We start from the raw sequence: 23,410 nt of genomic DNA on the forward strand, positions 1-23,410 counted from the left end.
GGAGAGAAGAAGGCGGCAGAAGCAGCAAATATGAAGTTGATGCACCCTTGGGGCAACATTTGCACTCAGAGGGTTAAATAAATAAGCTTAGAATGAAGTTCTCAGGAATACGGTTGAGGTAGAATGGCTGTGTGTCAAACATGCCCGACGAACCAGCAGCCACCAGGTCCCCAAGCCACCCCCCACCCCCACGGAGGCACAGGCACCGCTCTCACCGTTCATGGCGGGCAGAAACGCCAGGTCGAAGATCTTCCCCACCAGCACCTCCAAGAGGCCAACCTGCAGGGAAAGGATGAGAACTCAACCCAGGCAGTGGTTCGCTCAGATCCCGGGGGCCCCTTGAGGCTCTGCCTTGTGGCCGGAAGGCGCAGAGCTGCTCTGGGAGAATCTGGGAGCTGCCGTGACTTTAGAACCACCTAGGTGGACAGCCGCAAGGCGCATCTGTGCACCTGCTCTCGGTGTAGTTGGGGAGACTGAGGCCCAGAGCAGGGCAAGCACCGGTCCCAGGCTCATGGTGAGGCAGGGACTGGGGGAGACCGGAGCACTGGTCTACCGTGGCTCGCTCTGCAGCCACCCTGGTGTCATGGAAGGCCCTCGGGCTGTGTAGCCAACACTCTGGGGTTCCATCCCAGCTCAGTCTCCGTGGGCCTCTGAGAAGTCTCTCTCACCTCTCTAACCCTCAGTTTCCTCAGCTGTAAAATGGGCCAGCAAGCCCAGCCTGCAAGGATGCGGCGAGGATCACAGGCAGATCAGGTAAAATACCTGGCCTTGAGACTTCTCATGTGTGCACGCTCTTGACGTCTCTAAGCCCTGGTTTCCACAGCTGAAGATAGGAGTGAATACTCCTTTCTCATACAGCGGTTGTAAAAGCCGAATGTAAACTCCTCCATGTAAAGTCCCCGCCTTGCTGTAGAACCTCATGGTGTGGCCTCGACAAGAGCACGGGACTTTCATCCCAGCGCTGTGACCTTGGGCAAGCCCCCCAGCTTCTCTGCATTGGGCTGCCTTATCTGGAAAACGGGCTAATAGCTCTACCCAAATCATAAGTTTGTTGTGAGGATTAAATGAGAGAAATTTGGTTAAAAAAAAAGAAGCAGCAGCTTAATTTGGTGCCAGTCTCTGTGGCCCCAGAAATAGTCTCTAATTTCACACTGTGCGAGCTTCTTTTCTTCTCGGAGTCCAGAGATGCCAGTTCTGGTCCCAGCTGTGCCCCAGGCAGCTGTGAGGCACGTCGCTGCCCAGCCCTGGGCCCCAGCTTCTCCATCTATAAAATGCGGCTGGTGACACCAGCAACATGGGTTGTGGAGGCTGGGGGTGGAAAAACCCAAAAATGGGCAACACGGTAGGTATTTGACTCTCTCTGTGCACATGGAAGTCTCACCACGACTGTTCTAGAAAGCAAACATCTGTTGTCAATTTGTAAAAGAGAAGAGGGGCATTTCTGGAGACTCTTGGTGGTGCGGGGGGACCCAAGAATAAACAGATGAAACGGGACCCACCCCTAGAATCTGAGCTTCTCTGGTTAGAAAGGCAGAATTTCAGAACGTGGTGGTAAAGGGGTGGTTAGAAACATATCCGGGACTGTTTGCTTTACAGATGAGGAAACTGAGGCTCGGAGTGGGTTGGTATTGCCCAAAGTCACATAGGAGTCAGTGGCAAAGCCAAGCCTCCAGATCCAGAAAGGAAGGGGTCCTGGGATGTGGCTGTCCCTACCGCCCCCCTGCTTCAGAGCAGAGGGATTTGGGCTAGGTTGCCTCCATTAGAGCAGGTGGTTTAAAATGGGACAGCCTCGGGCGCCTGGTTGGCTCAGTTGGTTTGGCATCCGACTTCGACTCAGGTCATGATCTCGCGGTTCATGAGTTCGAGCCCCGCTTCGGGCTCTGTGCTGACACCTCAGAGCCTGGAGCCTGCTTCCAATCCTGTGTCTCCCTCTCTCTGCCCCTCCCCACTGATGCTCTCTCTCTCTCTCTCTCAAAAATAAAAAATAAAAACCATTAAAATGGGACAGCCTCATTGGCAGAGTTGGAGCTGTGAGTGTGTACTCTGCCCCTCACTGGCTTTGGGGCTTCAGTTTCTCCACCTGTAAAGGAGGCCTGGCAGAGATGGTGCCAATGTTTAGGAATTCACAGACTCCCTCGGCCCCCGCTAGCCACGTGGGGACACCGTTCCCAGAATATCTTGCCCTTGAGCTTGCGCTTAGTACTTACATCAAAGTTGCCTACGTTTGAGGTTCTGAGGTTGAGGTGAGTCCTGCCAATAAAGCAAACGACCTGTTAGAAGTGGTGATTGCCTGAGAATCATATGGGATTTATATTCCCATAAACTATCTAAAGCCCCTCCGCGAACATCCTTACAAAGACCTTGCTTGACCCGGGGGGGCAGTCAGTAAGAACGACATTGATCTCCGCGTATTGAGCACCAACTATGTATTAGACGCGACGCAGAGGCTTTTATACTCTACACAGGAGCCCCTTAGCGGAGGTTTTGTTTTCCGTGGTCTCAGTGACCCGCACTCAGCTGCAGTCTGGAAGAGATGATCCCCCTTCTGATGTGCTGCCGAAGGTCAGTGGTAGCCTAATGCTACATCACAGTGCCTACATCATTCACCTGGCTTCATTCATCTCGGCACCTAGGCATTTTATCGTCTCGCATCATCACCAGAAGGCGGGTGAGTACAGCACAGTATTTTGAGAAAGAGAGACGTAAATTTTATTATGGGGTGTTGTTATAATTGTCCTCTTTTATTATGGTTGTTGTTAATCTCTTACCGGGCCTAGTTTATAAATTGAACGTTATCACAGGTAAATTTGTACCGGAAGACCCAGACCCAGTAGAGGTGGGGTTCGGTACCGTCTGCACTTTCAGGCATCTGCTGGGGGTCTTGGAACGTATCCCCTGCGGATAAGGAGGGACTGTCTGTACATAAGGCTCAAATCATAACTGTGACCCCTACTGGCTGTATGTCCTTGGCCAAAGTACTTAGCCTCTCTATGCCTCAGTTTCCTCGTCTGCAAAGTGAGTGGCTGCAAGGACTAAAGGAATCATCCAAGTCAAGCCCGTGCCTGGTACATGGTGCGTGCCATGCACACATAAGCAATCATCCCTACCTCGCCGGATCCTTCCGGCAACCCTGTCTGGGAGTAACCTGAGGCTCCCGGGGTAACTGACCATGGCCACAGAGCTCAGAGGGGAGAGCCCAGGACTCTGCCCTGAGGTGCGTTTTTGGCTGCTGGGCTATTCTGAGGAGGGAGTCTCAAGGCCTGGGTTTGAGGTCCCTGTCTGTGCTGTGAGGGTCTCAGTCTCACTGCACCCGAATCTCACCTGCAAACCCACAGCCCTACCTGCGGCCAGACCAGACTCACCCATGGGGCAAAGCCATTGGGGCCGTAGGGCATCCAGCAGGACAGAAACCAGTGTTTTACTGCCGACTTCCATTCCCTTCCCTCCTTTTCCCTCAGCCCCTCCATCCACAACACCGCAGCTTTTTCCTGCCCTTTAAAGTTTGCCTGGACTGCTCTGGCTGCCCCCAAGCCCCCACTGGCCCCTTCTCATCATCCAGGCCTTAGGTCGGGCATCACCTCCTTAGAAACTCTTGGATGGCTCTGAGTCATGTCTTATTTTGAGTAATTCCCATTGTTGGGCTTGATCAACTGTCATAAGAAGAAAAAGTGATAATGAACGAGGCACACGCTGACAATTTTACACACAGTCTCACTTATCTTGAAGTGGGAATGAGAATAGTACTTACTGCCATAGGCTGAGGTCAAGAATGAAATGAATTGAGACACATTCAGGGCTTAGCTGAATGCCTGGCACGTAGTGTTATTATGAGTCCTATGAGGTAGGGACTATTATCCCCATTTTCAGATGAGAAAGCTGAGTTTCAGAGAGGCAAAGTCACTTGGCCTTTGTCACACAGCCTGTCAGTGGTCACGTTAGGATCTGAGCTCATATGGCCTGGCTCCAAAGCCTGCACTTGTAACCACGCGATGCAGCTCCAGCTCAGACAGACCTGGGCTGGCCCAGAGCCCCTCTCTGGACCTGCTGTGTGGGCCTGAGTAAGGCAACCCGCCTCTCTAAGCCCTAGTTGTCTCCTCTTTAAGATGGGAGATGCCGCAGGGCCATTGCAAGGCTGAACAAGAGAATGCACATAAATACCTAGTGCAAAGCCTGGCCCATCATCATCACGGCCGTCATTATTATTATTGATATGGTAGTTGTTGTCGGCAGTAGGTTCCTTCTAGCAAGCTCACGGCATCACCCCCACTGCCTAGCTTGCGCCAGCGGCCTTGGCGGTCACAGCCCATTTTCACCTTTGCAGCCTCTTGGATTTACCCAGCCCTGACAGCCACGCTGGGGGACCTCTGGTGACCTCCCAGATGTCCCTTCAGGAGCTGGCACCAGGCACGGCAGCACCAAGGAGGCCTTTCTGAGCAGCAGGGGCCCGAGTCTGCAACCCCCTTACTTGTCCAGCTTGGCGTCGATCATCAGCTTATCCCCCTCCACGGAAAACATGGCCAAGAGTTCTGTGTCCTGGAGGAAAGAGGGATGAGAACGAAGTGTGGCCACTGGGAGCGCTCTGTGCACCAGGCACTGGCTGGGCGCCGCGTCAGCAGTCAGTGTAACACAGGCTGTTCCCCGAGGTCTTGGCCAAACCTCCTTTTACGGGCCGGCCAAGGCCCCCGTAACGCTCACTCGGCCAGATGAAAAAGAAGGTGTGAGAGTGATCCAGGCAGTGGGAAGGGTATGTGCCAAAGCCCTGGGGCAGGAAAGAGGATGGCGTTAGATGGAAGAGAGAAAGCCGGAGAGCAAGGAGGTAAGAGGGCTGCAGGAGACTGAGTGGGAAGGGGCCAGATCGGGCAGGACCAGAAAAATCAAGGCTGCATCCTGGAGGCACTGGAGAGCCATGGCAGGACTCTGAGCTGGATCATACAGACATTTAGGCTATTGATGGAAAAATTTCCACACAGCAGGGGCTGATCAACAGGGGACTGAATCAGGCACAGCCATGTCCACTCCCTGGGTGAGAACCACCCCTTTGAATCTGACATCTGATGATGCCCAGAAAGGACCCCCAATACACCATGGCTTGGCATGGTCTAGCTGAGAATACCCACTTCCCGGATTAGAAGTGGCTCATTTGGTCTTGAGCCCTGGGAGGAAAGACTGAGAAGACATAGCAGATGGGGCAGAACCCTAAGTGTCTGAATCTTGAGCTTTAACCACCAAGGGGGAAATGGCACTTAACACAGCACATTGCTTCAACAAATAGGTGCTTTACTGAGCACCTACTATGTGTAGCACTCTGTGGCTAGGCTCTGAGGATGCTGTAGTGAATAAGACAAATTACATCTCTGTCCAGAAATAAACTAACAAATGCATTTTATAGTGTCAGGTTAAGGCTACAAACCAAGTAACGCAAGAGAGGCAGAGAGAGAGAGAGAGAGAGAGAGAGAGAGAGAGAGAGAGACGCATCCAAGCTCACATAGCTAAAAGTGCTAAAGGTTGAATTTGAATCAGATCATCTGGCCCCAAGTTGGGCTTATAGTCACTGCGGTTGGTTTTATGGGGATCTGAGGGGGTCTGGGGACTCCGGAAGACCACTCGGCGCCCCCTCCCCCCCACTGATACTCACCACATCGATGAGGCAGATGGTGGTCTCAACGTCATTGGGCTGGGAGACCATGACCTCGGAGGTGGCGAACACCCTCACCAGTGCCTTGTCCTTCTGCAGCGTCACTGAAGGCGGGTTCGGTACCTGGATCCTGATGGTGAGTGGGCGGGACTCGGGGTACTGCTGGAACACCTTGCGGGGGGGACACCAGGCCAGAGTGAGTGGGGCCCTGGGTAGCGGGGTCAGCAGCCAACTCTAAACACATGGCACAGGGTGTCACCCTGGGCACCTGCAGCAATGCCCGAGCCGCCCTGCATGCATGTGAGGGCTCTCACCTGCTGCCGCGTTTGGGGAGGGGGCTGCCCTCTCCGAGCCCCTCACAGGGGGTTGCTACGAGAATTAAATGTGGGGGTGCTGGCAAAGCCTCGAGCTCAATGCCCGATGCATGGAAATGCTCAGAATTTGCGACTGAGCAAGATGGGTTTGTCCGGACATGCATGATCGCATCGAATCATTACAACAAATCCATAGGGTATTATTTTCTCCATGTGACAGAGTTAAAACACTGAGGTTCAAGCAAATTGTCCAAAGTCAGCAGGCGAGCTGAGATGGCAGCCCAGGGCTGTGTCACTCAGAAGCCCAGGGCCCATCTCCCCTCCTGCTGCCTCTGGACACCCCACCTGGAATGAGGAAGTTTGTATTTTGGGGCACCTCACAGTGAAAACTCAGAGCAAGGCACAGCCTACCTGGGTTTGCAGGGGTCTCTGGAGGCCCCCAGGTGGGAGGAATCTGAGCCTGTTTGCTGTGAATGGACTCCCCAAAAGCTAATGAGCTAAAGGGACGGTTCATCAAAAAGTCAGTTCCCATATGTGCTGAATTACTGCTTTACCAAAAACTTTATTTTAAGGAACATTCTTCTTTCTTCTTTCTTTTTTTTAAAAAAAGACTTTAATCTCTACACCCAGCGTGGGGCTCACATTCATGACCCCCAAGATGAAGAGTTGCATGCTCTTCTGACTGAGCCAGCCAGATGCCCCGAAGGAACACTTTTCTTAAATATACTAAATGGGGGCGCCTGGGTGGCTCAGTCGGTTAGGTGCCCGACTTCAGCTCAGGTCATGATCTCGTGGTTTGTGAGTTCGAGCCCCACGTCGGGCTCTGGGCTGACGGCTCGGAGCCTGGAGCCTGCTTCGGATTCTGTGTCTCCCTCTCTCTCTGCCCCTCCCCCACTCACGCTCTGTCTCTCTCTCCTTCAAAACTAAACATTAAAAAATTTTTTAAAAATATATATTAAATGAATTTAACTATATGGGAAAAACTACAAAGGTACTTTAAAAGGAAATCCATGTAAATGGAAACTTCTCCACAGGCAATGCAGCAGTGTGGATCCTGGAACTAAGAAGATTCTACTCATGTTCTTGAACACATTGTCAAGGTGAAATTCTTTTATTTATTCTTACTTATTTTTAAAAAGTTTTTGTAAAGTTTATTTATTTATTTTGAGAGAGCACAAGTGGGGTAGGAGCAGACAGAGAGGGAGGGAGAGAGAATCCCAAGCAGGCTCCATGCTTTCAGCACAGAGCCCGATGCAGGGCTCAAACTCACGAACGGAGAGATCATGACCTGAGCCAAAATCAAGAGTCAGATGCTTAACTAACCGCATCCGACTGAGCCACCCAGGCACCCCAAGGTGAAATTCTTTTAAACAAACTCTTGATCTGTTGGCGAATCTAGTAGATTTAGCCAAATGACCACTGAGCGAATTCACCCTTTGGCAAATTGGCTTTCAACAAATCAATAATGTGGTAACTGGCTTTTCACAAGGGGATTTTGGGGATACCTGGAGGAGCCAACCCCAACATACACGGTCTCCAATAATTAGCAACACCTTCCTTCACAGGGACGCGGAGAGGTTACTTCAAACTCTCCCCACAGCAGCAGGAGACCCGGGATGCACACCCCAGCTCTGATTAAGCCTGGATCTCCGGGGGACACTCTCCCGTGTCTAGCCTGAATCTCCGCTGCTGCAGACCCAGAGTCCCATTTCAAGGTCTGAGTCTTTGTGCCAGCACAGCATTTGCCATGTTGTGTGACTTCTCTGAGCCTCTGTTTCCCTGTCTGTGAAATGGATTGCTCCCCTTTTCCGGCCCCATGAATGAGGGGGATGATTAAAACCAAATAAAAGAGGGGATTATTAATTTTTTTCATAAACTGTAAAGTGCAGTGGACATAGAAGTGGTCCAGTAAATAAAAGGTCCATTTGATAGAACTCTACCTGCCCCTGGGACCTGCCGCTGTTTTTGACCTCAGATAATGGTGCTATGCCATTCAGCTTCCAACCACATGAGGGCGATAGTGATCATTTGTTGACTTGGGTCTCCTTTCCTGCTTCTGAAGTCGAACCAGGAGCAGAACAGAACAGGTAGAAAAGAGATGAAAAATGTCTAAAATGGTCGTAGGTTACAGCAATCCTTTGTACCTGCATAGCGCTTACTGTGTAAGAAGCTCTCTGCTGCCAGGTGCAGGTTAACAGGTTTTGGACCAGCGCTGGGACAAGAACTGGGATCGGAAAGGCCTTTGTTCCAACCATATATAGCTAATAATCTGACAAGAGCACACTTGCCCTTTTTTTTTTTTTTTTTAAAAAGACTTTGTTATTATGAACAAGAACAATAATAGTGAACATTTATCAAATGCCTACTCTGTGCTTATGTTCAACTCCCAGGTTCACAGCCACACGGTGAAGTGGGCATTGTTAGCCCCATTTCCCAGAGGAGAAAACGGAGGCTCAGAGAGACGTCATTTGCCTATGGTAGTATGGTTGAGACATGCTTAGCTGGAATTCAAGTTCATGTTTGCTCCAAAAATCTGGCTCCTCCCATCTGAGCCACCATGCACCTGCGCGTGTCAGCACCTTTACGTGAACCATCATCACCTTCATCTCCTTCACTCTCCTAGACGAAGGTGTGGAGTAGGAGCTCGCATCCTTTTTTTACCGATGAGGAAGCCAAGGCTCAGAGATGTTAAGACTCTTGCCTGAAGACACACAGCGATGAAGTAGCCAGACGAGGATTAGAAATGTGCAGACCAGTCCACTGCTACAGCTCAGGGTCTTTCCACCTCAACCCTCCATGCCCTCCTGGCATGGGGATTTGGACACCACACCTTTGTCACTGCACTCGGATCACCCCACCCTGGTTGTGGGCGTCTCCCCTTCTGACCCAGTTCCCGGGACACCTAGAAGGAGGGGAGGGCTGAAGACAAGGGGACGTGTCTGCTTTACGTACCTTGGGAATCAGAGCTCCCAGCGTGGACGTGGTGAGAGGAGGAAGTTCTTCAAACTGCAGGGCAAGAAGGGGCATGTGAGTCCCTGAGGCTGCAGGGACAGACAGGAGTTGCTAACACAGTGCTTAAACTCCTACACACCCTCAGGCAACCAGCAGGGGCATCTTCTTCCCTTCAAAGACCCCTTGGGAGGTCCTGCCTGTCCAATGGCAACCCACATACATTTATTTATTTATTCATTCATTCATTCAGAGAGAGAGAGAGAAAGAGGCAGAAAGAGAAGGAGAGAGAATCCTAAGCAGGCTCTGCACGCCAGCTTGGAGCCCCACGTGGGCCTTGAACCCACAAATCGTGAGATCATGACCTGAGTCAAAACCAAGAGTCAGATGCTTAACCGACTGAGCCACCCAGGCTTGCCTAAATGTAATTCTTTATCAAAACAAGGTGAACATCGGTGAGTCCATGTGCATAACCCAGTGTCCACTAAATGCATAATTCTGCCATATCCAAAGATCTGCTTTTGAAAACCTCAAATGCTAAAAAATGAAAAGTCCGTACCATTTGGCAGAAAGAAATGGCAACTGTGAAAGTAAATGCAATAAAAATGAAACAGTGCCATTATATTCTCCATGGATCTTGTTGTCTGTGGAGGGCTTTGAGGGGGGTGAGTCCTGTTTTCTCTGAGTTACAAAGAGAACACTTAGAAGTACAAGAGAAGATTAACTATATACTAGCACCAAATGGAGACTTCTTGGTGGAATCAAGATGGACATAATTCATACGGTGGTTTTTTGGAGAATAGCTTGTTCTTAGGAGACACACACAAATTTATGGAGTGGGATGTCATGTTTCTAAAAACTTAAATTGTTCAACAATAGCTAGCTAGCTTGCTGATAGATAGGTTAGATAGGTGGATGAATGGAATGATGGAAGGAAGGAAGGAAGGAAGGAAGGAAGGAAGGGGGGAAGGAAAGGAGGGAGGAAGGGAGGAAGGAAGGAAGGGAGGGAGGGAGGAAGGGAGGGAGGGAAGAGGGGAGGAAGGGAGGGAGGAAGGAAGCATGGATGAGTAGGTGGGAGGAAGGGAGGGAGGGAGGGAAGAGGGGAGGAAGGGAGGGAGGGAGGAGGGGAGGAAGGGAGGGAGGAAGGAAGCATGGATGAGTAGGTGGGAGGAAGGGAGGGAGGGAGGGAGGAAGGGAGGAAGGGAGGGAGGGAAGAGGGGAGGAAGGGAGGGAGGAAGGAAGCATGGATGAGTAGGTGGGAGGAAGGGAGGGAGGGAGGGAGGAAGGGAGGAAGGGAGGGAGGGAAGAGGGGAGGAAGGGAGGGAGGAAGGAAGCATGGATGAGTAGGTGGGAGGAAGGGAGGGAGGGAGGGAGGAAGGGAGGAAGGGAGGGAGGGAAGAGGGGAGGAAGGGAGGGAGGAAGGAAGCATGGATGAGTAGGTGGGAGGAAGGGAGGGAGGGAGGGAGGAAGGGAGGAAGGGAGGGAGGGAAGAGGGGAGGAAGGGAGGGAGGAAGGAAGCATGGATGAGTAGGTGGGAGGAAGGGAGGGAGGGAGGGAGGAAGGGAGGAAGGGAGGGAGGGAAGAGGGGAGGAAGGGAGGGAGGGAAGAGGGGAGGAAGGGAGGGAGGAAGGAAGCATGGATGAGTAGGTGGGAGGAAGGGAGGGAGGGAGGGAGGAAGGAAGGAAGGAAGGAAGGAAAGAAGGAAGGGAGGAAGGGAGGGAGGAAGGAAAGGAGGGAGGAAGGGAGGAAGAAAGGAAGGGAGGGAAGAGGGGAGGAAGGGAGGGAGGAAGGAAGCATGGATGAGTAGGTGGGTAGATCAGTGGGTGAGCAGATGGATGGATCCGTAGACATGAAGCAAATATGGCAAAATATTAACTGGTGAATCTAGGTGAAGGATATTTGGGCACTGATTGTGCTATTTTGTAACTTTTCTGAAGGCTTGACATTTTTAAAAGAAAACGTTTGGAAAGAAAATCATTCTGGAGCATACCTTATTCTTATGTATCTTTTAGTTATTTAGTATCAGTGTTTACCAAGTAAAAGGATCCTAAGCATTTATATTGAGATACGTATGTAAGAATATATACTATGATTTTAAAGAAGGAGTGACATAAAATTAAATAGAACTGAATAGAGATCATCATCATATGATTTGATGTTCTTTAATGCCACGCCTATGAATCACCTAAAATCATCTCAGTCACCGTGCTTTGGTAAACACTGACATGACCAATACATGTCTGTGAGTGCGAAATGAGTCAGGGGCGCACTGTCTACTTACTGTTCTCACTTGAAAGCAATTTGCCCAAGGCTGTGGGGACTAGACAGGACCAACGGGGAGCTGTTTGCTGCCCGGCCCAGCCCACCTCCGGATGGGACCATGACTCACCATGCCGTCGGTGATGTCGATATCCAGTGCCCCCTGCTTCTGCAGGAGGGCCAACACTGAGCCCAGGAAGTTGGCAGAAATGGCCAGTTGGGAGTTGGTGTTGTCGCCCATGGGGGGTAATTCTGGCATCTTTTGTCTGGGAGTCATGGCTGGTCGCCCCAGTGGATAGTCAATGAGCTCGCCTCCAGCCTCCCCGACCAGAGTCTGGGGAAGCAGAGAGGAAAGGGGTCACAGGGAGGGTTACAGGGAGATGAGCGGAGGAGGCTGAGACTGGGGTGACGTCCTGGCAGCCTTCCTCGATTAAACCCACTGGGTCTGAGTTACCCTTTTTTTATGGTCCCTGGCTTTTCTTCATTTGTGATGGCATGGAACCTCCTGCAGTTCTCACTTTATGACCACTTACAGCCATGAGCTATCGCCCTTTATTTTAAATACGTGTCCAACATGGATTCTTGCCCCTCCGCCCTGCCAAAAGGAGCTAATTACGTGTCCGCACAGTGCCCATGGCGTATCTACTCCCTGAAGACCAGACCCCTCTCCCTGCTCTACAGATGCTGTGTGGTCTGCCCGTGGGGACTTCTCCGCCTCGTTGAGAGCCACTCCGTCCCTACTGCCCCTGGTCAGTCCCTGCCACCACCTCACTACTCCCACCGTGGCTCCTTCCCACATACTGTTCCCTGACCCACGCTCTTCTCTTATTATGGCCCACTTACTGGCAGGTCTCAGCTTACATGTCACTTCCTCCAGGAAGCCCTTCATGACCTCCCTGGATACAGCCTGACTCCTTGCTATAGGCTCTGATATCCTGGGACCCTCTTGCACAGAACTGATGATCTTTAATTGTGTATTTGTTTGAGTGACTCTTGGATGGCTTAGCCCCTCCAACGGATTGTAAGCTCCATTAAGGCAGAGGTCTTGCCTTGTTCACGGTGCACTCCCAGCCCCAGCACGGAGTCTGGCACACAGCAGGTAACCGACAAACACCTCTTGAATGACTACTGTTTGTGAATAGACTGGGGGGCACGTATATGTGTTCACACGTATCCTGTGTACGTGGCAGCGTGGGGTTCACCCGCAGTTCTGTAGCTGATAGAGCAGTGGGGGAAGCACCCATGTTGGTACAGGCTGGGGGGGAAGAACGTGTGTGTGTGCCCCGTGCACAGGTAGGGGTCAGACTCAGTGGTGTGCTGGAACCCGCTCACGCCAGCTCGGAAGAGCAAAAGCTCCATGCATGTGATATAAAGTTAGTAGCTTGAAACTGGCCATGGTGGGAGCCTTTAGAGCATGGACATCAGCACGGAGGTCACCTTATTATGTCATACAGTGTCTGTGAAGACAGACGGAGTCAATCTACATAAAGCACTTGGAACGTGCCTGCCACGCAGCGAACACTTGGTAAGTGTTGGCTGCGATTGTGTTTCCTGATGTGGCTTCTGGAAGGTCTTCAAGTAATCAGAAGAGGGTCCTGGTCCAACACTGCTTCCCAGACACTGAGTAGAAGCCCATGGGTCTGGCGCTCACACCCTTGCCTGCCTTCCCTTCCCTGAGGCCCCGGCACTCACGTTGAGGTCCAGCTCCAGGAATTCCCCGGTCACGAGCGGGAGGCTGGAGAAGGTATACTGAACACTTCCCAATATCCCCAGAGGAACCAGAGCTGCAGGAAAAGGTGGGGTCATAGGGAGTCCCCTTCATCCTCCCAGATGCCTTCCCTTCTTATGCCCCAAAGGGGGCGGGGCAGCAAGGCTCCAGCTCCAGACGGCAGCATGAAAAGAGCAAGAGTTCTGGGTTCAAATCCCACCTCTGCCTCTTCCTTGCTGTGTGACCTCAGGCAAGACACTGTGCCTCTCTGAACCTCAGTTTCTTCCTCTGTAAAATAGGTTTGTGTAACTCCTTGGACTATATTGTCGTGTCTGTGGGATTCTGGATATTGACAAGCCTTGTAAACTGTGGAGTACTGTGACCAGGGAGGAAGTTTTAAGGTTCCACAACGTGGTGCTTAGTTGAAGCTGGCATTTCCCTGACTGCTTATGGCCAACAGCCCCATCCTCTGGGCTCTCCCTCCCTTGTTCCTGGCCACAAAAGGACAGAATTTCACCTGTCTGCAAAAGCCATCCCCAAACTTCCTGGGGTCCCAGAGAGACGGGAGCGCCACCCAAGAGGGCCGCCCTGTATGGCTATAGATACTATGCACCTCACAAGTCAGGTGCCTCCGTTATGTTGCAGTCTATGTGAAAGGAGGTCCCTGCCATCCTGCTGTGCGTGAACCGCACAACCATACGGGGCAGGCTTGCCTCCAGGAATGTTCACTCAGAAATCGTGGACCACGGCTGGTATCGGAGCCTGGTTCTAGGGACCTGAACGGTATTCATGGTGTCTCCTGTTATTCACTCTCCAATCCCTCTGTGGGCTGAAGCTAGCCCCCCATATTAGAGTTGAGGAAACTGGAAGGAGTCTTTCCAAGTCCACACAGCTGTCAGGAAAGAGCCAGGGCTCTGACCAGCCTCACTGTCTCTGTCCAGAAACTTAGCCACCGGGCCAGGTGGGATGCTCCTCCCTCCGGGGGCATGTCTGGCGCCAAGAGGGAAGGCCAGGTAGCCTCTCTCCTGTGACATCAGCCATACCGCGCTCTAAGGGCCCGAGAGGGGCCTGGTGCCCCCACCACACTGGACCTTCCTCCCAGACATGCTATGCCCCCCCGGCGCCTTCCCTGGCTGGGCCCAAATCAGGGCTGGAAGACGCTGGCTGAATGAAGCAAAACAGGAAGGACTTACAGTCCACGAGACCCAGCTGGTCGTTGACAAGACCCAGCACCACATCCACGATGGGGCAGAGCTGTGGGGGGAGAGATGGCATGAGGTTCTGGAGCCGGGGCTGGGCGCTGGGGCGCGGGGCGCAGGAATAGCAATGACAATAGCTGCGTTTACTGCCTGCGTGCTCTGTGCCTGGCACTGTCCTCCCCACAGCCCTGTGGGGAAGGCGCTCTCCTGATCCCCATTTTATAGATGGGAAAACCGAGATCAGAGAGGTGATAGGATTGTCACGTGGCTCGGAAGTGCCCGAGCTGGGATTCAAACCAGAACTGTGTGACTCTTAAGCTCCACTTCCTTATCCCGTCACTCATCTGTCCCTCCACATTCGTCAGGGTCCTCCCCAGACCCCCAAGAACAGGCCCCAGCCCTCTGGCTCCTCTGGGTCACCTGCACGCCCGCAGGGATGGAGGCTGGACTGCGCTCCCTCCGTCTGGGGAAAGTCTGTGCTCCTTGCTCCCCATCCCAGGATAGGTTCTTACCAAGTCAGGGAGGACGTTGGCCAGGACTCGGTTCACTAAGTTGTCCACGAGGTTGGGGAGAAGCCTGAGGAGAGAGGAGTGGGGGAGGAGGAGGGAGCTCACCAAGCTTGTCCATGCAGCGTCCCGAGCCAGGCCCTGGGCAGCGAGAACCCCTGAGTGCTGGAAAATTGTTCCGAAAGCCAGACAGACAATGTACATTCACCACAGACCTGGCCGGAAAGGCTGCCCAGGCAAATTGCTTGGCTTTTCATTCACTCATTCACTCATCCATCCATCCATCCATCCATCCATCTGTTCATTCAACAGATGCTCCTTGAACTCTGCACTGGGCTAGGCCCAGGCTGGGATGCTCCTGTGTGCAGAAGTCACTCCCTCCTGCTCATCTGCCCCTCTAGCGGGCTGCTTGCTGCAGGAAAACGAACATATTCCTCTGTCCAAGCACCCAGCACAGTACGTGCTCGATAAATGTGTGTGGAAGGGAGGGGAGGAGAAATACTGGCCGACAAAATGTGCTCATGGGGTCCACAGGAGACAACGAGCTGTTGCTGTTGAAAGTCTGGGAGATGGGATTGGTTCTACAGACAAGGAAACAGCTCTGGAGAAGTGGTCCAAGTGCATCATCCAGCTGTAAACAAACCGTCCTAACCAGTTGGTTAAGGGGGGGAAGAGATCATAGTATTGATGCATAGGCAAGACACATAGATGGACAGACAGACAGACTTGTAGGGCAAGGGTTCATTTCCCGAGGCCCCGCAGTGATGAGAAGGTGAGGGAAACATGGTCATCCTCACGCAGTGTCACCGATAGCTTGGTTCCTTAAAAATCCGCCCCTCTGTCCCCACTGAACACTGCCCTGCCTGCACCCTCCCAGCTTGTGTCCAACGCTTGCCAGCTTGACAGAGCAAAGCGTTTCTTGAGATCATGTCCTAATTAGAACATTTCTGTACACGTTTTGGTCTCCTTCTTAGGTGGATTCACAGCTTAAGGGACCTTGTGTTGGTTCCAATGCTCTGTGGATGATGAGGCCCTTGAGAATTTATCCATGCATGGGTGCGTGCATGCATGTGTGTGCATATGTGTGTGTGTGGGGGGTAATTTGAATTTAACCTATGTCCATTCAAGGCACAGACTGTTGTCTCCTTCTGAGAAATTATCCAACAGATACATCGGCCCATGTTTAAAATGTACATAATTCACTGTAACCTATTCGTCAGAGCAGAAGATTAGACAAATTGCAATGTCCCCACACCAGGGGACTGGACGAATACATGATGGCTCATCCGGACAACGGAGTACCACACAGCTGTAAAAAGTTAAACAAAAAGGAAGCTCTCGATGTCCAAATACAGGAAAATCTCCAAATAGAGTAAATGAAAAAGTGCAAGATGATGTTTATAGTATGTGTCCACTTGTGTTAAAAGGAGGGTGGGGAATGAGACTCTATGTTCATGTTTGCTTCATTTGTAGAAAAGAATTGGAAGGAGAATCAAGAAACAAGCACAGTGAGCTTGTGGGGGGGGGGGAGCGAGGAGATGGGAGACAGGGTGAGAGGGGGCTCTCCAGTCTGTGCCTTTGTATTTTTTTTATATCTTTGAACCATGTACTACCAAAAATATTTCCTAGAAAATTAAAAAAATCTGTGAGGTTTTAGGACGCCTGGGTGGCTCAGTCGAATAAGCATCCAACTCTTGATTTCGGCTCAGGTCATGACCTCGCGGTTCATGGGTTCAAGCATCGCACCCTCTCACTCACAATAAATAAATAAACTTAAAAAATCAATCTTTGAGGTTTCTGGGTGCTTCTCTCCCCTCCTCTTCTCACCAAAATATCAGGGGCCAATTTTCTCTGTCCTTACCCACTCTAGAGCAGAAACAAAGACTCAGAGAAGCTCACATGAATCAGAAATTCTTGGGGTCAAGTCGTACAGTGAGGTTATCTGCTCCCAAAGTCTAGATAAGATGAGCACTGGAGTGACAGGGGCAAAGAGATTGATAAGACAGGAAGGGGAGGAGCAGGCAGCCAGAGGCCTCAATGGGAGAAGCCAAAGACACCTTTCCCATGATGAAGGCCAGGGAGGGAGGAGAAAGGGGCTCAGCTCTGAGCTGCCCTGGTGTGCCCTCATCCAAGACCATCACCTGGAGGCAGCGTACCCCTCAATACACACACACTTGGAACCTCTCTGGTTGTGTTGGCCATTTTGTGGGGAGGATATGATAGAAAAAACCCAACCCCTAACCAAGGTTGCATTGGATAGAACCAACTGGGAAACTTCCCCATGAGTTGGGGCTCCAAGGGACAGAAAATTCCTGCTAGACATATATTCAGAAAACTCTTAAATTTTTTTTTTAATTTTTATTCATTTTTGAGAGAGAGAGAGAGAGAGAGAGAGAGAGAGAGAGAAAATGAGCGGGGGAGGGGCAGAGAGAGAGACAGAGGGAGACACAGAATCTGAAGTGGGCTCTAGTCTCTGAGCTGTCAGCACCGAGCTGATGTGGGGCTCGAACCCCCAAACTGCGAGATCATGACCTGAGCTGAAGTCGGATGCTTAAACCAACTGAGCCACCCAGGCGCCCCAGAAAACTCTTTTTCAAAATATTTATTTATTTTTAGAGGGGAGAAAGGGCAGAGAAAGGGAGAGGAAGCATCCCAAGCAGGCTCCGCACTGTCAGCACAGAGCCCAACACGGGGCTCGAAGCCACAAACCGTGAGATCATGAGGTGAGCCGAAATCTAGAGTTGGAGGTGTAATCAGCTGAGCCACCCAGGCGCCCCTCTTCAGAAAACTTAAAATGTGCCAGGTTCTGTACTGTTTTGCATTCATTATCTCCATTCCAAAGGGAAAGAGAATTAGCCCATTTCACAGACACAGCAAGTGGAGCTCAGATTCAGAGGGCAACAGAGTTGCTCAAAGTCACACAGCAAGGAATCGTGGAGGTTGAACCGCAGGCTGCTTCTAGAGCCTCTGCTCCTGACCACATGGTTTATCAAAGATAGACCGCTCCACCATCCACCGAGGTACTCCACTGCCCACCGGTACTCACCCTCGAAGCAGCTTGACTTTGATACCCCCCAGGAGGGTGTCACATCGCTCTACAACTAGCCGAGGGTAGCCTGTGCGGTCCATGGTCAGCCGGACCTTGGCCGTGATGTTCACTTCCACCGCGATGTCCAGGAAGCCAATGAGACTAGAGGAGGTCATGGGGCCAGGGAGACGGCTAGTCAACCTCAGCCTCCAGGCCTCCAGCCTCATTCAGTTCTACCCAGCACCTTGCACCTTGGGCTGTCTTTGCTGTCCCGCCCCTTGCTGTCGTGCATCTATTCTGCACCTTGCTCATCTCTAGGGGTCCCAAACCAGAAGGCTTCCCAGGTCCCTCTACATCCATGAACAAATCCATCTCCCACTTAGTCAATGAGAGAGCCTCAAAGGCTGGGAACAGGAGTCAATAAATGAACTCTACACATAAATTCTGGTTTTCAAAGTGACTACCCACTGACCTAGCCTTATAGACAGGACCTCGTCCCATGGGGAGAAATCAGCACAAAAGTCCACTCTCTAAAGTCCTCCGCTAAGCACCTACTTTGTGGCGGGCACTATCAGGGAGACATTTTCTTGCTTTCCCTCCCTTGCGGCCACAGCCACCTGGAAAAGGGCATGTCACTATGTCCGTGGCAGGTGAAGACACTAAGACTTGGTGACATTAGGGGCTGACCAGAGGTCACACAGCTTGTAATAGAGTCAGGATTCAAAGCCAGGCTGTCACCTGTCTCTAGCCTCCCAGATCTTAACACCCATGCAGGCTACCTTCACTGCTGACCGGGACCGGAAGATGGCCTGAGCCCAAGGGTATAAGCCAGGTGCCGGTAACACATTCGGTGTTAGTATTCCTCACATTACGGACAAAGAGGCTGGGGTGCAGACAGGGGAAATGACCTGCTCAAGATCTTTCATCCAGGACCTCGGGTGGTGGGGACCCCTCCAGGGCTGAGGGTACACACCTCTTCCCATTGATGGCCACGCGGGTGTACAAGCTCAGGTAGACGCCCACACCAGGCAGGAGCCGCACGGACACTCGGGGGAGGGTCAGCTCCACGATGCGCAGCCTGCATAGGACCCAGGCTGGTGAGATGGTCATCCCCGGAGTCTGCCACGCTTCACTGGGGGTGCCCTGTGTCATACACCCCCTTCTCTGTGCCACATTCATTCCCCCTAACTCTAAAGAGACCTGAGGTTTGTGGATAGAACTTGGAAAACACAGAGAAGTGACAGGGAAAAAATGCCATGACCCACACTCTCATTGCCTAGAGGCCCACTGTTTACATTTCCTTGTATTTCCTTTGAATTTTTTTCTTGTAAAGATGCCATTCTCCCTGCTTATCCTTGCCCTTCTTTTCCTGGTTCCTTCCTACAAATTCTCTGCTTCAGTTTAAGACCCTCTTCCTCCAGGAAGCCTTCCCTGACCTCCCCCACTATACACATCCTTATTTCTCCATGAGCTGCTAACCAGTGTTATAACTGCATGATTATTTTCAGGCGTCTTTATCAAAGCCCATATACCCCATTGGCCTGCAAGCTCTGTGTGGACTGGAGATGTGTCTTTTCTTGGCTAACCATGTGTCCTTGTCCCCAGTGCCAACACAGTGGCCTGCACATAGGAGACGTGCTCAGTATTTGTTGAATTAAATAGTGACTATGAGAATATGAGAAGGAGACTGGGCATAGCTGAAATTATATATGTGTAGTTTTAAATCCTTGCACATTTTCTACTTTAACTATGATGATGACCATTCTGTAGCTGAGGAAATTGAGACTCAGAGAGATGAAAACAATGGCCCAAAGTCACACACATACATAAAAAGGTGAGCTGTGACTCAAATTCAGGGCTGTTTAGTGACTAGACCCAAAGCTACACAACTTGGGACTCTCAAGATGTCCAGTCCTGAGGCCAAATCTTGAAGTGCATGGGGCTCTGAAGACTGTCACCCCTCCAACTCTAGGCCCCTGGGATGATCACCATGTTTGTTAAGTTCATCGTTTGGGCTTGATAGGGAGAGCCTGGCCCCTCCTTACCCGGTGATGCCCTGCACGGTGCTGAGGATGCCGCCCTCGCCAAGCACGCCCAGGACTCCACCTCCTCCGAGAAGTCCTCCATCACCAAGGAGACCACCTCCTCCGAGCAGACCACCTTGGCCCGACAGGATGCCATCGGCTGCCAGCATGCCCCCAGTGCCCAGCAAACCACCTGGGCCCAGCGCCCCAGTGGCTACACCGGGTGGTATCTCTCCGGGCCGCAGCTCCCTCCGGTGAAGCCTGCCCACGGCTGCCGCACCTTCGGCCGACCTGTACTGCCCACGGCCCCTGTGGCCGCCATATGCATTGTCAGCATTGCGGTAGTCACCTTTTCGGAGGTCCCTGATGCTTCCATCTGACTCAAGGATCTCACCGTATCTGTATTTGCCCCCCAGCTGGGCAGTGTTGTCATTGGTCTCGATGTGACCATACTTGTAATTACCGCCAAGCTGCTTGCCATTGGTATATTTGGGGGGGCGCTCTCGAACATGGAAATCGTTGTAGGGAATGCCACCGACACCTCGGGGGAATTCAACGCGTCTGTAGTCATCGTAATGGTGTCGGCCACCACCCAGAAGACCACCACCGCCACCCAAGAGACCACCACCACTGCCACCCAAGAGCCCCCCACCACTGCCACCCAAGAGCCCCCCGCCATTGCTGCCTCCACCACCCAACAGCCCCCCGCCACTGCCACCCAAGAGCCCCCTGCCATTGCTGCCTCCACCGCCCAACAGCCCCCCACCACTGCCACCCAGGAGCCCCCCGCCATTGCTGCCTCCACCACCCAACAGCCCCCCGCCACTGCCACCCAAGAGCCCCCTGCCATTGCTGCCTCCGCTACCCAACAGCCCCCCGCCACTGCCACCCAAAAGCCCCCCGCCATTGCTGCCTCCGCCACCCAACAGCCCCCCGCCACTGCCACCCAAAAGCCCCCCGCCTTTGCTGCCTCCGCCACCCAATAAGCCTCCTCCAACCCCACCCAACAGGTCACCACCACCCCCTCCGCTCCCACCACCAAGCAGGCCCCCCAGAAGGCCACCGCTCCCACCACCTCCACTTCCACCAAGCAGACCCCCCAGGAGAGGTCCTCCACCATCACCACCAGCTTTACCCATGGGCACCTCTCTCAGGGCTGAGCGGAGAGCATCACTCTGCTGCAGGGTGCCTGAAATGGCTGCAGAGAAGCAAAGGCATTAGTGAGGGCTTCCTCCCCCAGGCGCCACCTCTGGCCCACTCCTTGGCCCTCTGGGCCCCACCTTTCCCACCGGTAGAATGTCAAGGTCGAATGGGGAGACTCCCCCAGGCCAATCCAGCCCTGACATTCAGGTGGGCTCACTGACTGCTAACCTGGACCTGCTCTTGCTTTAACTAGATTTCAACATCATTCACCGAACCTGGAAAGATTTTCTTCCTTCTACTCCCTTTCAAGTGCTCCACACTTTAGAGCTTATAAACCTGTATGGATGGCATCAGAGCAGGTCTTTGTTTGCCAGATGACAAAAATGAGCTCCCAAGAATTAAAGGGGGGAATAATTACAGCCCCCACATTTGAAGCCTTCAATGTATGTACCAGGAACGGGACGTTTTCAGAAGGCTACCTCGTTCATTCTCAAACCAGTCCTCTATGACGGGGGCCACAATCACATCCATGTTGCAGACGAGAAAACTGAGGCTCAGAGAATTCAAGTTGTGGACTTAAGGTCGGTCAGTATTTGAACCCTGGGAAGGCTGACTCGAGGACCCAAGCTCTTAGTCACTGCTTCTACCGCCTCAGGCATGAAGTCCTCAAAATGGTGTAAGTGTGTAGGGAATGGTAACCAAAAGCAAAAGGGGAATAATTTACCCACCCACCTGACATGAAGAGGGTCCTTGGGACTTCAGAGTTGGCTGGACTGCCCTGCCCACCCCACATCACCCCTGACTGCCGCAGGCCTGGACTCACCATTGCTCAGCACGTCTTTGGTAACCCTGAGGACAGTGTTTGTTTCTGCACGGGTGCCACAGAGAGCTGCCACAGACAGAGCAGCCACGCACCAGGCTGTCCACATGCTGGCACTGCTTCCCTGCTGAGGAGACAGTGCATCAGAGTCACCACCCTGGAAGCAGGTGGAGCTAGGTACTCCCTGCCAAGAATCGTATCGGGATCCCGAGGCTCAGGGACATACGGGGCAGGGTCCAGAATTCCCAATACCATCTTCTAAGTTGAATGAATGAAATGAATCTGGAGACACAGAGCAGACCCATTAACCAAACTGTCCTAGAAACATGGATGTCTGATTATCCCCCAGGATGAAATTTCCAAATGGAGCATCAGGGAGAGAGGTCATGAGGACTCCAACCAAAATAGCAAACTCACAGCAGGCAGACTCTAGGGAGAATCTCTCCAGCATCTACCCGTCTGTTCACCCACCAATCCATCCATCCTCCCATCCACTCATCCTTCCTTCCTTCCTTCCTTCCTTCCTTCCTTCCATCCATCTGTCCATCCATCCTTCTGTCTACCCATCCACCCCTTCATAAATCCATCCATCCATCCATCCATCCATCTATCCATCTATCCATCCTCTTATCAGTTCATCCGTCTATCAACACATTCATCTAGCCACAATTTCATGCATCCATCCAGCCAAAAATCACTCCTACTTCTTTGAAGGAGACAGTTCTCTACCAGGTACTTGAGATTAAGAGCTCTGGATCAGAGCTATCTGGGTTCTAATCCTTAGACAAGAGAGTTTACCTTTTCGAACCTCTGCCTCCTAATCACTAACACACTGTTTCTGGTACGTAGTAGGCAATAAACAGCAGTTACTGTTACTGTTTTGGCACTATTATTTTAGACCCCTAAGAAGTGGGTGGGGGGCGCCTGGGTGGCTCAGTCGGTTAAGCGTCCGACTTCGGCTCAGGTCATGATCTTGCGGTCCATGGGTTCGAGCCCCACATCAGGCTCTCTGCTGACAGCTCAGAGCCTGGAGCCTACTTGGGATTCTGTGTCTCCCTCCCTCTCTGCCCCTCCCCTGCTCACACTCGCTCTCTCTCTCTCAAAAATAAATAAACATTAAAAAAAAAAAGAAGTGGGTGTGGAGTGTTATCGATTGGGAGCGAGGAAGCATGCATTTTGGGATAAGCTGCTCAGTCTTTAAGAAACCTTATTTTGCTGCCTCCATGCCCTCACCCACTTCTCTCACTCTGTCAACTCAGTCTACCTAGTCATCAGCTTCAGAGCACCACCGACTCTCCTCTGGGCCACATTGTAAAATCATTGGCTTCAGCCCCCTCCACTTATGCACCCTCTTTCCTTTTCCAAAGCCTCCAGGTTTTTTCCCCACTCCATCTACTCCCAGAATATTGGAAGCACTCATTTATACTAGAATATGAAGGGTTAATATGTGCAAAAAAATCTTTTTCTGGTTTCCTTACCTCATCCTAACCCACTACCCAGAAAGTTCTCTGTTCAAAGAGGGATCATCACCTTCGGTTAAAAAGATGGCACCAATGGAGGGAGATCTGGCAAGCAGCTGAGGAGTCTCAGAGAAATAGCAAAGGCATCAGATACCCCAAATCCCTGAGAATTGTAAATGCAGCTCTGTTAACTCAGGTCACTAGGGTGACTCAGGCCCTTTTCAGAGCCTCCCTGAGAGGCTTTTCTATGTCCATGTTATAGGAAAGACAGAAGAGGCTCAGAGAGGGGTTATGCAGGCAGGTTTCCAGTCTGAGACTCTCCTCATTGCTTCCTGAGGCCTCAGCCTCCCCACTGCCCAGACACT

The 23,410-nt window shown here is 51.9% G+C and overlaps 2 protein-coding genes across 2 annotated transcripts in view; both read right to left on the bottom strand.

Annotated features, from left to right (window-relative positions):
• Nucleotides 1-21,694, bottom strand: part of BPIFB4 (BPI fold containing family B member 4) — a 28,126-nt gene extending 6,432 nt beyond the window's left edge. Inside the window, exons 1-14 of the mRNA XM_019458953.2 lie at nt 21,589-21,694; nt 20,758-20,820; nt 19,644-20,163; nt 18,572-18,676; nt 17,617-17,760; nt 14,577-14,640; nt 14,059-14,119; nt 12,850-12,941; nt 11,288-11,491; nt 8,902-8,955; nt 5,636-5,806; nt 4,466-4,533; nt 2,208-2,250; nt 216-279 (exon numbers count right to left, since the gene is read on the bottom strand). Coding sequence (XP_019314498.2) covers nt 216-279; nt 2,208-2,250; nt 4,466-4,533; nt 5,636-5,806; nt 8,902-8,955; nt 11,288-11,491; nt 12,850-12,941; nt 14,059-14,119; nt 14,577-14,640; nt 17,617-17,760; nt 18,572-18,676; nt 19,644-20,163; nt 20,758-20,820; nt 21,589-21,694 — 1,759 coding nt within the window. The remainder of the gene's footprint in view (nt 1-215; nt 280-2,207; nt 2,251-4,465; nt 4,534-5,635; nt 5,807-8,901; nt 8,956-11,287; nt 11,492-12,849; nt 12,942-14,058; nt 14,120-14,576; nt 14,641-17,616; nt 17,761-18,571; nt 18,677-19,643; nt 20,164-20,757; nt 20,821-21,588) is intronic.
• Nucleotides 1-23,410, bottom strand: part of LOC109272557 (vomeromodulin-like) — a 286,851-nt gene that overhangs the window by 213,731 nt on the left and 49,710 nt on the right. The window lies entirely within an intron of this gene.

The sequence above is a fragment of the Panthera pardus genome, unplaced genomic scaffold (genome assembly GCF_024362965.1).
Source record: "Panthera pardus isolate Hobbes unplaced genomic scaffold, ASM2436296v1 HiC_scaffold_25, whole genome shotgun sequence".
In the NCBI taxonomy this organism is placed as follows: domain Eukaryota; kingdom Metazoa; phylum Chordata; class Mammalia; order Carnivora; family Felidae; genus Panthera; species Panthera pardus.